This window comes from Lepidochelys kempii, chromosome 1 (genome assembly GCF_965140265.1).
Source record: "Lepidochelys kempii isolate rLepKem1 chromosome 1, rLepKem1.hap2, whole genome shotgun sequence".
Lineage (NCBI taxonomy): Eukaryota > Metazoa > Chordata > Testudines > Cheloniidae > Lepidochelys > Lepidochelys kempii.
In genome coordinates, this window is record NC_133256.1 from 262,467,493 (window position 1) to 262,482,088 (window position 14,596).

Below are 14,596 nucleotides of genomic sequence, written 5' to 3' on the forward strand. Positions count from 1 at the left end.
CTGTGGGGCACGCCCCCCCCCCAGGGGGTGTGTGGAGGAACATTCAGGGGGCTGAGCGGCAACACCAGGCGGCTTGTGCCAGCCCTGCATAGTAGGGCGTGGGCCAGCCCCCACAGGGGCTGGGGAGGGAGTGCCACCTCCATCCTCTGACTCACCTCTGTGGGCCACCCAGCCTGTGGGTCAGTGTGCTGCACTGGTTTCCACTCCTGGCAGCCTCCACGCCCAGTGCTGGCTCCACCCCCAGAGACTGTCGCACGTGCCTTGCCCCACCCTGAAAACCCAAGGGGGGCGGGGCAGAGGGGCAGGTGTTGGTCCTGCCTTAGTGGTGCAGCCTGCCTGCAAGGCAGAAGCAGCCGGCTGCTGAGGAAGTCTTGGCTGTGAAGTAATGGAGGTGGGGTGCAGACAGATTCCATTAATTGGTTGCGGGGAGTGGCGTGACTGGAAAAGTTTGCACATCATTGTGGTAGAGTATTCTTTCTCCAATAGTGGCTAATACTGAATACTTCAGAGGAAGGCATAAAAATCCCATAATACCTCACACTGCAATATGACACCATATAAATGTGGGGAATTTCTCCCTGTCTGTGTCTGATGCTGAAAAGTGTGAGTAACTCCCATCTTCCCCAGAAGCATGAAAAGCATTCCCAAGACAGAGTCTCTCTCTGTTTTTGAATCTCTTTATAGATCCTGAAAATCCTGGGCCAGGGTTGAGTGTGCAATAAATCTAAGACAGGAAATATTTATTGTTACTTGGCATAAATTGGCAATAATTTATGCTGGTTAGACATTTGAAATTTTGACAAAATTGGAAAAAATAAATTAAAAACACTGAAAACATTTTTGTGAAAATGTCAGTCTATTTTTGACCAGTTATAGAGTTGATTAAAAAATTTTAAAATAAGAAATTTCAATGGAAAATTTCATCAACATTTTGAATTTCAGCCTAAAAGATTTTCATAAACATTTTGGCTCATTTGTTGACCTGTGCTAGTAGTAACTGTTTTCTCTCTCCTACCCAAAAACATATATTTTTTTCCCCATTTCATGGAAATTTACTGAAAGGGAAAGTTAAAAACCATGTATTACTGGACTTGGAGATAATTGGTGTCATCTTTTACTCTCAATCCTGCTTTACAGCCTGTTAACAAAAACATAATATTATGAAATGTTATAAATCGTATATATTATAATTTCATTTCTGAATCTGTTGAGAATCTTTACTTCTCCTATAAGTAAATGTTTAAGTATTTGCATTTGGTATCTCAGGCTTTATTTCCGCTAGTGCAAAAATTTAAATTGCTAAAAGTTTCAGGAAAGTGTTTGGAACTAAACACTTGAAGTTATCCCTCAAAATTCACAGAAAATAAAAACTGAATCTTCCTAAGGTTAAATAAATGCTATGTCAAAAGTTAGAGAATAAGTAAACCTCTTAAAGGAATGTAGTTTATTAATCTGCTATATACCCTACTGGCTGGAAATATTGCAGAGCTGACAACTTGCCTCGTTCACCCAGTCAATGAGAAACTGGCTCAGCTCATCCAACCAGTCAAAACTTCCCCCATCAACCATCAAGTGATCTGGTTCATCTAGCCCCCAGTGTTTGCAGTGCTGGGGGTTGAAAGCAGTGATGAGCTGCCAAAATCTTAACAACCAGTTCCCTCCTCACCCCACGAGGGGCTCGTGGCCCACCCCCGCCCCCGGGACTCCTGCCCCATCCAACCCCCCGTGTTCCTTGACGTTCCCCCCCCCAGGACCCCTGCCCCATCCACCCCTGTCCCCTGACTTCCCCCAGAACCAGGCAGGAGGGTCTCGTGGGCCACCGTAGTGGGTGCCCACTGCGCTCCGCCCCTAGGAGCCACCTGCCGGGGGGCGAGGTGGGGAGTCCCGGCGGCGCTTACCTGGGGCAGCTCCCAGGAAGCATTCGGCAGGTCCCTCTGGCTTCTAGGGGCATGGGAGTGTAGCTGGGGGGGGCGCAGGGGGAGTGGCCGCTCCCCACACCGATCACATCAAAAGTGGCACCTTAGGCACCGACTTCCTGGGTGCTCCAGGGTTGGAGCACCCTCGGGGAAACTTTGGTGGGTGCAGAGCACCCACCAGCAGCTCCCCACCCGCGCCCAGCCCCAGCTCACCTCACCTCCACTCCGCCTCCTCCTCTGAACACGCCGCCCCGCTCTGCTTCTCCGCACCCCAGGTTTCCCGTGAATCAGCTGTTCATGCGGGAAGCCAGGGAGGGCTGAGAAGCAGGTGGCTTTGTGCTCAGGCCCAGGGAGGCGGAGGTGAGGTGGGGTGGGGAGCGGTTCCCCTGCGCGCCCCCCGGGTTACCTGCTGCGGCGCGGGCGGGCCTCCTTGCTCCCCCCCTCCCCAGCTCACCTCCGCCTCCCTGGGCCTGAGCGCGAAGCCGCTGCTTGCTTCTCAGCCCTCCCAGGCTTCCCGCGTGAACAGCTGATTCGCGGGAAGCCGGTGGGAGGGCGGGGGCGGAGAAGCAGAGCGGGGCGGCGCATTCAGGGGAGGAGGCGGAGGCGGAGCGGAGGTGAGGTGAGCTGGGGCCGGGCGGGGAGCTGCCAGTGGGTGCTCTGCACCCACCAAATTTTCCCCGTGGATGCTCCAGCCCCGGAGCCCCCACAGAGTCGGTGCCAAAGGTGCCACTTTTGGCTGGTTGTTAAATTTAGAAGCCCTTTTAGAACCGGTTGTCCCGACAACCGGTTCTAAAAGGGTTTCTAAATTTAACAACCGGTTCCAGTGAACCGGTGCGAACCGGCTCCAGCTCACCACTGGTTGAAAGGTCCATAACCAAGCGCCATGTGCAAATTTGAACAGTGTCTTGCCAGAAAACCTTGCTATGACTTGATATCTCAGTGAGTGAACTGGTGTGGAACTTCCTCAATATAGAGGACTTTTGGTCGCATGGCAGGTGTCCTGTGATACAGCTTTTTGTCACCGATGTCTGGTTATGGCAGAATGTTGCCCTGTTAACTCTCCTCTGACTGATGCAATGGTTTTTTAGTGCTTTGAAATGCTGCATCCTACCAAAAGTGCTAGTCACAATGTTATATGGACAGAGTTCCACCATGACCAGACAGCTGGTGTGCAAACAGGGCTCAGCCATTGGAAAAGACCTATCCAGTCAGCTTCTCCTACCCCAGTCCACTTCTACTCCAGTCTTTCAGCCAATGCGGGATTGACTCAACTTTATCTCCTTCTATCTGTCTGTCTCTTTCCAGGGGAGATGGAAGAGCTGGAAGCTCTGTGGCTTACTGGAATTTGTCACAATGAAAAGAATGAGGTAATGAGCAGCCAGCTGGACATAGATAACATGGCAGGTGTCTTCTATATGCTGGGGGCAGCCATGGCCCTCAGCCTTATCACTTTCATCTGTGAGCATCTCTTCTACTGGCAATTCCGCCACTGCTTCATAGGCGTCTGCTCTGGCAAGCCTGGCATGGTCTTCTCCATCAGCAGGGTGAGTGTCTTCAGAAAATGGAAGGAACAGTGCGGAGGTGAAGTCATATAGTCATAGAAATGGGATAGTCCTACTAGATTCTCTTGGCCATCCCTCTTACACACAGCCAGCGAAAGGCTGTTGCCTCCACTATATTGTCCAGCGTTTTGACCACTCTGGTTTTCAATGTTACAAGGGTTGCCACCACTTTCCTTGGGAGAACTGCCTTTTCCTCACAGTGTTTCATAATTTCTGCTCTCTGTTGAAATTGGGTAATGGTGAGGCAGTCGTGAAAATGGGAAACTATATAGAAAAGATAATGTAACTTTTATGACAGGTTTCAGAGTAGCAGCCATGTTGGTCTGTATTCGCAAAAAGAAAAGGAGGACTTGTGGCACCTTAGAGACTAACCAATTTATTTGAGCATAAGCTTTCGTGAGCTACAACTCACTTCATCGGATGCATTATTTGATCATTTGATGCTTATGCTCAAATAAATTGGTTAGTCTCTAAGGTGCCACAAGTACTCCTTTTCTTTTTGTAACTTTTATATCCCTCCAAAATTGTTTGAAAGGACACTGAATTCTTGGAGGAAAGGTTGTGGCAGTTTTCTCCATCAACCAATTCTCCTCTGGTCTTAGTTAGAACACCAAACTTAAATTGTCCTGTGTGTTGGAGCGATTCAGATAATTCTGTGAGAAATCAGCACTGTCTTGTGATTGTTTTGAGCAGCAGGAGGTCCCTAACCTAAATTCATACTGTGACCAACACACAAGCCCCTGGAAAAAAGGATAGCCACTTGCCCTCAGCACTCACTCAGTGCAAAACCTACCAAAAACATTCCCCTTTCAAGAGTCTCCTTTATCTCTAAATGAGCTTCTCCAGCTAGTCATTTCTGTGTGATCCTTCTTCTTCTCTTGTACATAATATTTGTGCTCCATTTAGAGCTTTCTTCCTCTTCTTCCTGCTTCTGGCATCTCCTTCTGCTCCATTCTGCAGTGAGGTTATAAGTCTGTGTTTTTGATATTACCATCCCTGTGACAATAAAGTGGTCGTATGAAGAGTGCTACACTGTTTGGGGGAATTAGATGGCTTAGTTGAATGGGCAATAGGGGTAGAAAGTCCTTCTTATATCACCAGTCCCAATCTTATCCCAGGTTGGAGATCAGATGGGAGGAACTGGATATGTCAGGAGATTATTAACAGAATGCGGATCCTTTTATCTCTTGGTTATCTGTATAAATCTGGGCCTGGTTGGTGATGACTGAAAGTCATTAACCTTCTGCTAGTTGTTGGGTGACCTATGTCACTATGTGAAATGACTTGGTGGTCAGTCCACTTTATAATACACTGGTGTTCACTTCACATTTGACATTAATTGGACCCCAGATTGGTAGCCTCACTAAGGAGGCAAATGAGGAATGAGTCATGGAATCTGAACACCTCTCTTACCCACAAAAGTGGCCCTTCTGTGTTATGGCTGAGATACACTGGTTGGGGAAACATGGAGAAATCTTGCACTGCTGCTGTCTGTTTTGCAGTTGAATTGAGGATTTCACTTTCCAAGGATGTCAATCTGATTTCTGAACTAGGGGTCACCAAATGAAATGAATAGGCAGCGGGTATAAAACAAACAAAAGGAAGTATTTCTTCACACAACACACAGTCAACCTGTGGAACTCTTTGCTTGAGGATGTTGTAAAGGCCAAGACTATAATAGGGTTTAAAAAAGAACTAGATAAATTCATGGAGGATAGGTCCATCAATGGCTATTAGCCAGGACGGGCAGGGATGGTGTCCCTAGCCTCTGTTTGCCAGAAGTTGGGAATGGGTGACAGGGGATGGATCACCTGATGATTTACGTGTTCTGTTCATTCCCTCTGAGGCACCTGGCATTGGCCTCTGTCGGAAGACAGGATACTGGGCTAGATGGACCTTTGGTCTGACCCAGTGTGGCAGTTCTTATGTTTTATGTTATCAATGTTAGATTTAACTTGAAAGTAATTAAAAAAAATCTGTTGTGCCATACTCAGCTAAACGCTAAAGAGCTAAATACCCATTCATCGGTCCTGCTCTTTCTCCTCATTTCCTTTTCTAATCTGTGAAGATGACTAAGGTATCCAAGTAGATGACAAGAGAAGCTTTCTCCTTTTTAACCAGTCCCTGGCCAGCTTGATTCAATGAAGTCTGAGAATGAATTTCAGGGCAAAACAAGACTATCCTGAACTCCTTGCATCCACGCAGAAATTTAGTGTTTGCCCAATTCTGAGGCGGCTGTTCTCACAGACATTATCTGTGGTGCTGATGCCCATCTTGGAATCCAAAGTGCCAGCTACTGGGTTCGAATAACTCCCACTGACATCAGAGAGCTTTGCTTGTATACTGCAGGGGAGATAGTTTTGTCCTTGGAATTAATGGCTTTTGAAGAGGACCCTTATCTTGTGAGGTATTGATTCCTTCTACCCCAAATAAATGAACGTCTTCCCAAATGGAAACGATCATTATTCTCATTTAATATTTAATTAATTTATTTATACTAGGATAATCCCTAGAGGTCCCAATTGACATGAGAGCCCTATTGCGCTAGGCACTGTCCAGACACTTAGTCAGAGACAGTCCCTGTCCCCAAAGAGCTCATACTGTAATCTAACTAGAAAAGACAGACAAAGGAAGTGTTGTTATTCCCCTTCGACAGCTGGAGCCAGAGAGAGGCTAAGTGACTTGCCTATGGTACCACAGGCAGTCTGTGCTACAGCTGGAAACAGAACCCAGATTTTTGAGTCCCTGTTCAGTACCTTCACACAAGGCTGTCCTTCCTCTCTTGACTGTTCTGCTGGTGAAAGGAGGTGAATGGGAGAAAAGAAGAGAGAGAGAGAGGAAACGAGAGGGAGCAAAGCAGAGGAAGAGAGATGGAGAGGAAGGAAAAAACAGAAAGATGGGGGGCAGGATACAGAGAGAAAGAATACTCAGTGTTGATACATGCAGGTTTGACCTCATTTCATACTGATGCAAGACTGGCAAACTCTAGGGTCCCATGCTAGAACAAACTGTTTTCTCTGTTTCCCTGACTCAGTTCTCCCAGCCCTGTGTCTTCTCCTTTCTGCCCACCTGCAGAAGCACTCACCTCTGTCTCCTCCATTTCATTTCAGGGTATCTACAGCTGCATCCATGGAGTAGCCATTGAGGAGCACCAGTCAGCGATGAACTCCCCCACAGCCACCATGAACAACACCCATTCCAACATCTTGCGCCTGCTCCGCACAGCAAAGAACATGGCCAACCTGTCAGGTGTCAATGGCTCACCGCAGAGTGCCCTAGATTTCATCCGCCGCGAATCCTCAGTCTACGATATCTCTGAGCACCGCCGCAGCTTCACCCACTCTGACTGCAAATCTTATAACAATCCGCCCTGCGAGGAGAACCTCTTCAGCGACTACATTAGTGAAGTAGAACGGACCTTTGGCAACCTGCAACTGAAGGACAGCAATGTGTATCAGGACCACTACCACCACCACCATCGGCCCCACAGCATTGGTAGTGCCAGCTCCATCGATGGACTGTATGACTGTGACAACCCACCCTTCTCCGCTCAGCCCAGGTCCACTGCTAAGAAGCCACTGGACATTGGTTTGCCACCTTCCAAGCACAGTCAGTTGGGTGACCTCTATGGCAAGTTCTCCTTCAAGAATGATCGCTACAGCGGCGGAGGGGGCCATGACGACTTGATCCGCTCAGATGTCTCCGACATTTCCACCCATACGGTGACCTATGGCAACATCGAAGGCAATGCCGCCAAGCGGCGGAAACAGCAGTATAAGGACAGCCTGAAGAAACGTCCGGCTTCAGCCAAATCGCGGCGGGAGTTTGATGAGATCGAGCTGGCCTACCGCAGGCGCCCACCCCGCTCCCCAGACCACAAGCGCTATTTTAGGGACAAGGAAGGGCTACGGGACTTCTACCTGGACCAGTTCCGGACCAAGGAGAACTCACCGCATTGGGAGCATGTGGACCTGACGGATATCTACAAAGAGCGGGGAGATGAGTTCAAGCGCGATGCTGTAGGGGGAGGAGGGTCCTGCACCAACAGGGCCCACCACAAGCATGGGTCAGCGGACTTTGGAGGAGCCAATGACCACAAGCATGGTGTTGTAAGTGGAGTGCCAGCACCATGGGAGAAGAACCTGACCAACCTAGACTGGGAAGACCGGCCAGGGGCTAATTTCTGCCGCAGTTGCCCCTCTAAATTGCACAACTATACCCCGGCAGTGGTGGGGCAAAACTCCACTCGCCAGCCCTGTATCCGGTGTGAGGCCTGCAAGAAGGCAGGCAACCTCTATGACATCAGCGAGGACAACTCTCTCCAAGAGCTGGACCAGCCATCTGCCCCGGTGCCAGTGACGACCAGCGCCACCTCCTCCAAGTATCCTCAGAGCCCATCTAACTCTGCCTCCAAGGTGCAGAAGAAGAACCGCAACAAGCTCCGCCGGCAGCACTCCTATGACACCTTCGTGGACCTGCAGAAGGATGAGTCAGCCCTGGCTCCCCGCAGCGTGAGCCTGAAGGACAAGGGCCGCTTTTTGGAGGGGAGCCCCTATGCCCACATGTTTGACATGTCATCCAGCGAGACCGCTTTTGCCAACAACAAGTCCTCAGTGCCCGCCACCAGCCACCACCACCACAACAACCCCGGCAGCAGCAGCTACATGCTCAGCAAGTCACTCTACCCTGACCGGGTCACGCAAAACCCTTTCATCCCCACTTTTGGGGATGACCAATGCTTGCTCCATGGCAGCAAATCCTATTTCTTCAGGCAGCCTGTGGTGGCAGGTGGGCCCAAAGCCAGGCCGGACTTCCGAGCCATTGTCACCACCAACAAGCCAGTGGTCTCAGCCCTTCACGTGGCTGTGCCAGCCCGTTTCCAGAAGGACATCTGTATAGGGAACCAGTCCAACCCCTGTGTGCCTAACAACAAAACCCCCAGGGCTTTCAACGGCTCCAGCAACGGGCATGTTTATGAGAAACTCTCCAGTATTGAGTCTGATGTCTGAGTGAGGGGAAGCATGTGGGGAGCAGCGGAGAATGTGGAGTGTGGGAGGGCAGGATGGGGTCAGACCTGGTGCCCATTTGCTACTCTCTTGGTTCTTTGTGGAACACTGGAGTTCTGAGTTCTCTCTAGGGCAGCACTGGTGACAAGTGCCACCTCTTTCTTTCCCCACCCCCTTTATCGCTTTCCATTTTCCTACTCCCTCCTTCCTCCTCCATTCCTGGTCATCACACTTCCGTTGACGTAGGAATTGGGTATCCTCACTTAGGGTGTCCCAGGTGGAGAAGAAGGTGTGTGTTTGGGCTGAGGCAGGGGAAGGTGTGTGGGCAGGAACCGTGACCGTATTGTTTCGGGTTTTTTTTAACTCCAAACAGCGAAGGGATACGCAAGCGCATGCGCGACAGGAGGAGAGAGCAGAAGAGGTGGAATGGACACAAAGGAAAATGCTCTATCAGGCAATTCTTCCTAAAACTGTTTAGAAAAAAAAATATTGAATACATGGATAAAATGAAGGAGACATAACATGGGATTGACTTGATGCACTTACATACTGGTTATATTGAGGTTCTCTTTAATTTTTTTTTCATGAAGACTATGGGGGTTTAGGGCTGAAATATGTATTTGCATATATACTGAGAGATTTACACTGAAATTTGGAATCATGTTCTGGAGGCGGGAAGGGTGATTTATACACAGGACTGGCTGGTGGTTCCGTTATGGTAACGCAGCCAGCACATCTGTGCCAGACTAGCAGGAGAGGTGGGGGAGGCTATTGGGTCTGGGGTGGGGAAGCAACACAGAGGTCAGGAAGCCTGGGAGATGACCTTGCGTTCACTAAAATGAGAGAAGCTTGGGGGTGGGAGGTAAGGCTTGGCTTGTTCATTAGCAATTAACTCATTGTTAATTTTGGGCATAATTAAATCATTGGAGCAGTTTATAAGGTGAGTTGGGTTACAGGTGGGTATACACGATCATTCTACACTTGCAATGTCTGTGGGAAAATGAAACAATACCACAAACGGAGTGGGTGTACAGCTAACAAACCCAGCAGGACAAAGGTTGAGAAGCTGGGGAAAAGGCAGAGAGCGTGAGCATATGGGAGAGACAGAAGTGGAGATCTGTCATCCTGCCACTTCAGGAGATATCAGCCTTGTTTTGGCCAATGTAAAAGTAGAGGGGCAGGTCAGGAAGGGACCTGATCCCTCCTCCTTCCCCTCCCCCTGCCGGGCAGAGAGAAATATGTCACAAAATGGCACAGGGCTCTCCCTCCTGATGGTGGTACAGTGTTCTGAGTCTGGCTTTGAGGGAAAAGGAGGTGTGAGGAAAACGTGTGAGCGTGGCAGTAGCAGGGACTGCTTAATTGCCTACGTGCGGCACATATGTGCACACTTGCTGAATACGAGCTTACGTTTGCTATTGCATGTGCTGTGGAAACACATGGCTTGTCTTCCAGAGGGCAGGCGGGAAAGACATAAATAAATGGCAACACTCCTGGCAGCTATGAGGAGGTCTGAAGACCACAGGTGGAAGGGTGGGGGAGAGAGAGAAAGAGTGTGTATGAGCGTGCGCGTGGGAGAGAGAGAAATACTAGCACAGGTGCTAAGTTGGAGTAGCCTCACGCTGTACTCAGCTTTCCCAGCACACGTGGTATCGGTAAAAGTGGTTTTCTTTCCACTGTATCATTTTAGATGCAAATTAAACTAAACTAAAGGGAGTGATGGTGGGCGTGAGATGTCCACCTCCCCTTTAACAGGAGGAACTGAGGTGGAACCCCGGGTCAGCACCTCCCACCCTGAAATTTGTGGTACAGACCCTGACTTTTTAAATGGATCTGTCCCATTGTCCTGCCAGCCTTCATTCGCATGAGGGATGGTTAAAAAAAATCCCACATTTGACTGGGGTGGCGCATAGAATTGACCCTAAACAAAGGAAGGCAGCCATTTTTTTCAAGCAACAATTCCTGGAGCTGAGACCCCTCCCTCCCTCACACTCCTCAATGCACCCCGGGTGATTTTATCTTACTACCTTTCCTTTTTTAAGCCAACAGAAGACCTCAGTTTTTTTTAAAGCTGGGGCTGGGGGGCTGAAAAGTCTCATGGTGTGAGGAGAGGGTGGGCAGGGTGGGAGGTTTGTTTAGATTTCACTGAGGAAATTATAGGGGAAGGAGTTGAAGGGTCTTTGAATTTTCACCCATGGTATCAGGGGAAGGGACCTGCTTATTCCTTCCCTCTCCTCCCTTTAAAAGAAAAGCCAAATGAACTAACCTAGCAATCTGCAATCCAGAACACGAGGCAACTGGTCAGAGCCCTCTGACAGTGGCCACCAAGAAGGCATTCATTTCATTTGTAAATATTTTTTTTCTATTGCATTTTGTATAAATTGATGTTTCTCTTCTCGTGAAAATTCAGGTTGTGGGGCGACCAGGGTGGGAGGGAGGGTGGGGTGAGGTTGGTTTGTTTTGTTTGTTTTCTATGACTTTCAGGCTGTGTATGTGGAAGCGGTTTACGCAGGTCGAGGCCGTGCAAATGGGAGAGCAAGAGAAAATCATGTGCACTATGTTCCCTCCCCCCCCCCCCAGTACCATTTAGCTGGGGATTGGTCCTGCTCTGAGCAGGGGGGTTGGACTAGATGACCTCCTGAGGCCCCGTCCAATCCAGAGAATCTATGATTCTATGATTCCCCCCTTTTGCTTTTATCTTCATGAATTGAAGATGCTGGCATGTCACCTCGATCCTTGCCAGCAGAGTTTTCATGCCATGGTGGAAGTACCCCATCTTCCCCATTTGATTATAAACTCTGTTCCGCATCTGTCTGTGGAATTTGGGCCTCAAGACATTGCACTGTTTTGCCAGTGATGGGGTGAGCCATTGATTTGGGTGTTCAGTTTGGGTCATCACCCGATGCTATAGAGACTTCTCCAATACTGCTTTGCCTTAGAAATCTTGGCGCTGGGAAAGCTTGCAAGATTTCTGGCACCTCCCAAGGGTTTTTTGACAGCTGGCAAGAACAGCATGCCTCTGATTGTTATTTCAGTACTTTCCCCTCACCTTGTTTGCAGCTGGAACCAGGAAGCTCAAAGATGGTGCTGGGAGGGAATTAAACTGAAAACAAACCAAAAAGAAGTCAACAGGACTATTTCAAACCTCTCTAAAGGGTTCAGGTTTTGGGTTTTGGGCAATGTTTTGGTATGGTTCTCATTTTCTCAGAACTAGTTTGCTCCATCCCTAGTTCCCGTGATTGGCAGATAATGGTTTGCCATGATAATTAGATTTAGCATTTACACTGTATAGCGCTTCTCATGTTCAAAGCACTTTGCAAACATTAATCGTGCCATGAGCCACATGAATACCTCCTCTGAGGACAACTGGAAATGTAGGACTGGCAGCACCAGGTTGGACTATTGGTCAACCTACAGAAGTCTGGTATCTTGCCTTCTGCCATATCAGGTCAGACCATTAATCCATCTAGTTAACCCTTTCTCCTGCAAATGGCCTTTTCTGGTTGCTTATTTTTACTTGAGTTCCATGGGTGAGAGTGTTTGGGGCAGGAGGTGGGGTGAGGGTTGTTTGCGGGAGATCATAATCCAGCAAAGAAACTGATGTGATTAACACTGTTGTGAGTTTAGGATTTTAGATTGAGTGTTATTTCATTGTAATTAATCAAGTGATGCACACAGGTAATGTTAGCATCAGGTGCTCTTTCGGCTAGAACAGAGCCCATGTGATGCTTATTACCTTCCAAAAAAGCAGTGGTTTTCATACCAAAGCCCAACAAATGTTTTCCATTCCCCTTTCTGCCATCTCCCTCTCTCTTTTTCTTCCCCTTAGTAAAAGACAATATTTTCTGGGACGTTTTATGGGATCAGTTCACACCTCAAAGGCTCTAGCTACTAAAATAGTGAGGTTCGGGTTGAAGGGCAGAAGTCATTGTATCATGGATGTTACAATGAGCTGTACTGTATGTTTTCAGTCTACCTGGAAGAATCTGGCACCTCCGGCCATGTATTTGCCACATTCCTCTTCATTTGAACCCCAGGCATGGTTCCCTTTGAGATGTTCTAATGTTCTCATCATCCCTCTTCTTCTGGAGCAGTGCCAGCATGTATGTATGGCACTGAAGGAGAATGGGAGGGGAGCAAATGTCCCTACAATATCAGGACTATCCCATACAAATTTCAGGGTATCTGGCAGTCAGACTTTCCAAGCTGTGGAGCTTTGCATGATGCCCTGTTGGAGCAGTCACACTGGTTTTCTAAAATAATATAACATAATATATGTTGATATAACAATAGTCCATCACATTCTACATTCTGGCATAACACAACACACCATGATCCTGATATCAGAACATAACACATCAATTCAAAAATATAAAGACAAGCTTCAATCAGCACTCACTGTCAGTCAAGACAATGTGGTACATCCTACCCACCTCAAACAAATGTATCACCATCTCCGACACAAACATATCCCCCATATTTTTGGCACTGGACTCCCCAAGTGGCTTCAGATTGCTCAGCAATTCTCTAGTATAAACTCCATTAGGGAGTTATTTTGATTCTCCCTATATGTAGTGAGGAAGATTCTTCCATGATGTCCTAAAAGATTATAGGGTTTGATGGTGAAGTTATAGTTGCCAGGATGGGTCATTTTGCTTCAGAGCTGTCCAGCATGCACACAAAAGTTGACCTCCTAATAGCAAGGAGATGCCCACACCCATTCTGAATAGAGTCCCTGTTATCCTAGGGTTGTTCCTTGTAGTGATGGTACTAGCAAGAGAGAGTAAGGATGTGATACTGGTGACAGGTTGACATGGTACCTCAGGGATCTTGCAGGCAAGTCTTTGCTTTAGAGCTTTCTATAAAATGTGGCATGCCTTCCAACCTCCATTGTTTATTAATAGATGTAAGCAAGCCTGAGAACATGGCCAATGATCAGACTGAGGCCTGTCACACACCCTTCACTCCAGTCAAGGAACCATCGGGCGGGATTTACATTTCCCCACATATATTTCGTTGCCAGAAGAGGGGAAAGCGTGGGGACAGTGCTGATGAGGGAACGTTGTGCTGACCATCCACACTGTTGGCCTAAGGATGTACACATGAACTTTCCTGCTCTACCCAAGCTAGAGGCATGGAAAAGCGTAAGACCTGATTAGATGATTTTTGGCACATGCATGACTCATATTGAAGTCCCTGGGAGTTTTGTGCATCAAACTTATGGCATGGTCAGGCTCCTGGCTTGCTGACAGCAAATGGGGAAGGACTCAAAGCCATGCCCTCCCCCCACCATCTGCCATAAATGGTTCCCTGCTGCTGATCAAACCTGGTATGTCCAAGTGGACCACACATACCATGCTGCTGGATGCTGCAGGGCACATCAAGAAAGTAACTAGAGGGACCCAAGCTGTGTCCCCACAAGGGCTTATTTCCACTTTGCAACCAAATAGACTTCCAAGCCATATAGCCCCACCTCACCCATTCACTCACACACAAGAAACCCTCCCCCAAGGAAAGGTTGGGATTATGACTGGCTCAGCAGCAACCCCAAAATTATTGTGTCATCTTCATCACAGGCTGTCTGGAACTCATCAGGGCTAGTCACAGACGAACAGGGGCATCTCTCAGAAAAACAAGATCACTTTTTAATGGGCTTGGAGTCCCCTCTCCATCTCTTCAGCATCCTCAACTTCCTCTCTTAACCACAACGTTTGGGTGAATTCTCACACTTTTTGGTGGTTACAGACAGCAATGTGGACACGGAAAAAAATTGGGTTTATTAGTAATGCCCAATAAATAGAAAAGTGAAACCATCACTGTGTATCATGGGAAACAGACCTCATGACCTTAAACTCCAAGAGCACAGTTCTCTACCCGCTGAGGTAAAGAAGAATCTGTATTAGCTATTAGTAGTTATGGGGCTTTTAATCTGTATTTTCAGGTTTCCCACCATTCAAAGTTGAAACAGCTAATGCTGATTAACACTTGAGCAAGTCTGACATTCCATCCCATAGGGACAGGGACACACACACACACACAAAATAATATGCATGTGAGCAGATCTGACATTAGCAGGAGGCAGTGGTGCGTGTGCACACACAAGAGCCAGTACACT

The 14,596-nt window shown here is 48.0% G+C and overlaps 1 protein-coding gene across 1 annotated transcript in view; it reads left to right on the forward strand.

Annotated features, from left to right (window-relative positions):
- The window catches only part of GRIN2B (glutamate ionotropic receptor NMDA type subunit 2B), a 276,730-nt gene extending 267,724 nt beyond the window's left edge, over positions 1-9,006 (forward strand). Inside the window, exons 12-13 of the mRNA XM_073327319.1 lie at positions 3,222-3,460; positions 6,589-9,006. Of these exons, the coding sequence (XP_073183420.1) occupies positions 3,222-3,460; positions 6,589-8,487 (2,138 nt within the window). The 3' untranslated portion in view covers positions 8,488-9,006. The remainder of the gene's footprint in view (positions 1-3,221; positions 3,461-6,588) is intronic.
- The last annotated feature ends 5,590 nt before the right edge of the window (positions 9,007-14,596 follow it).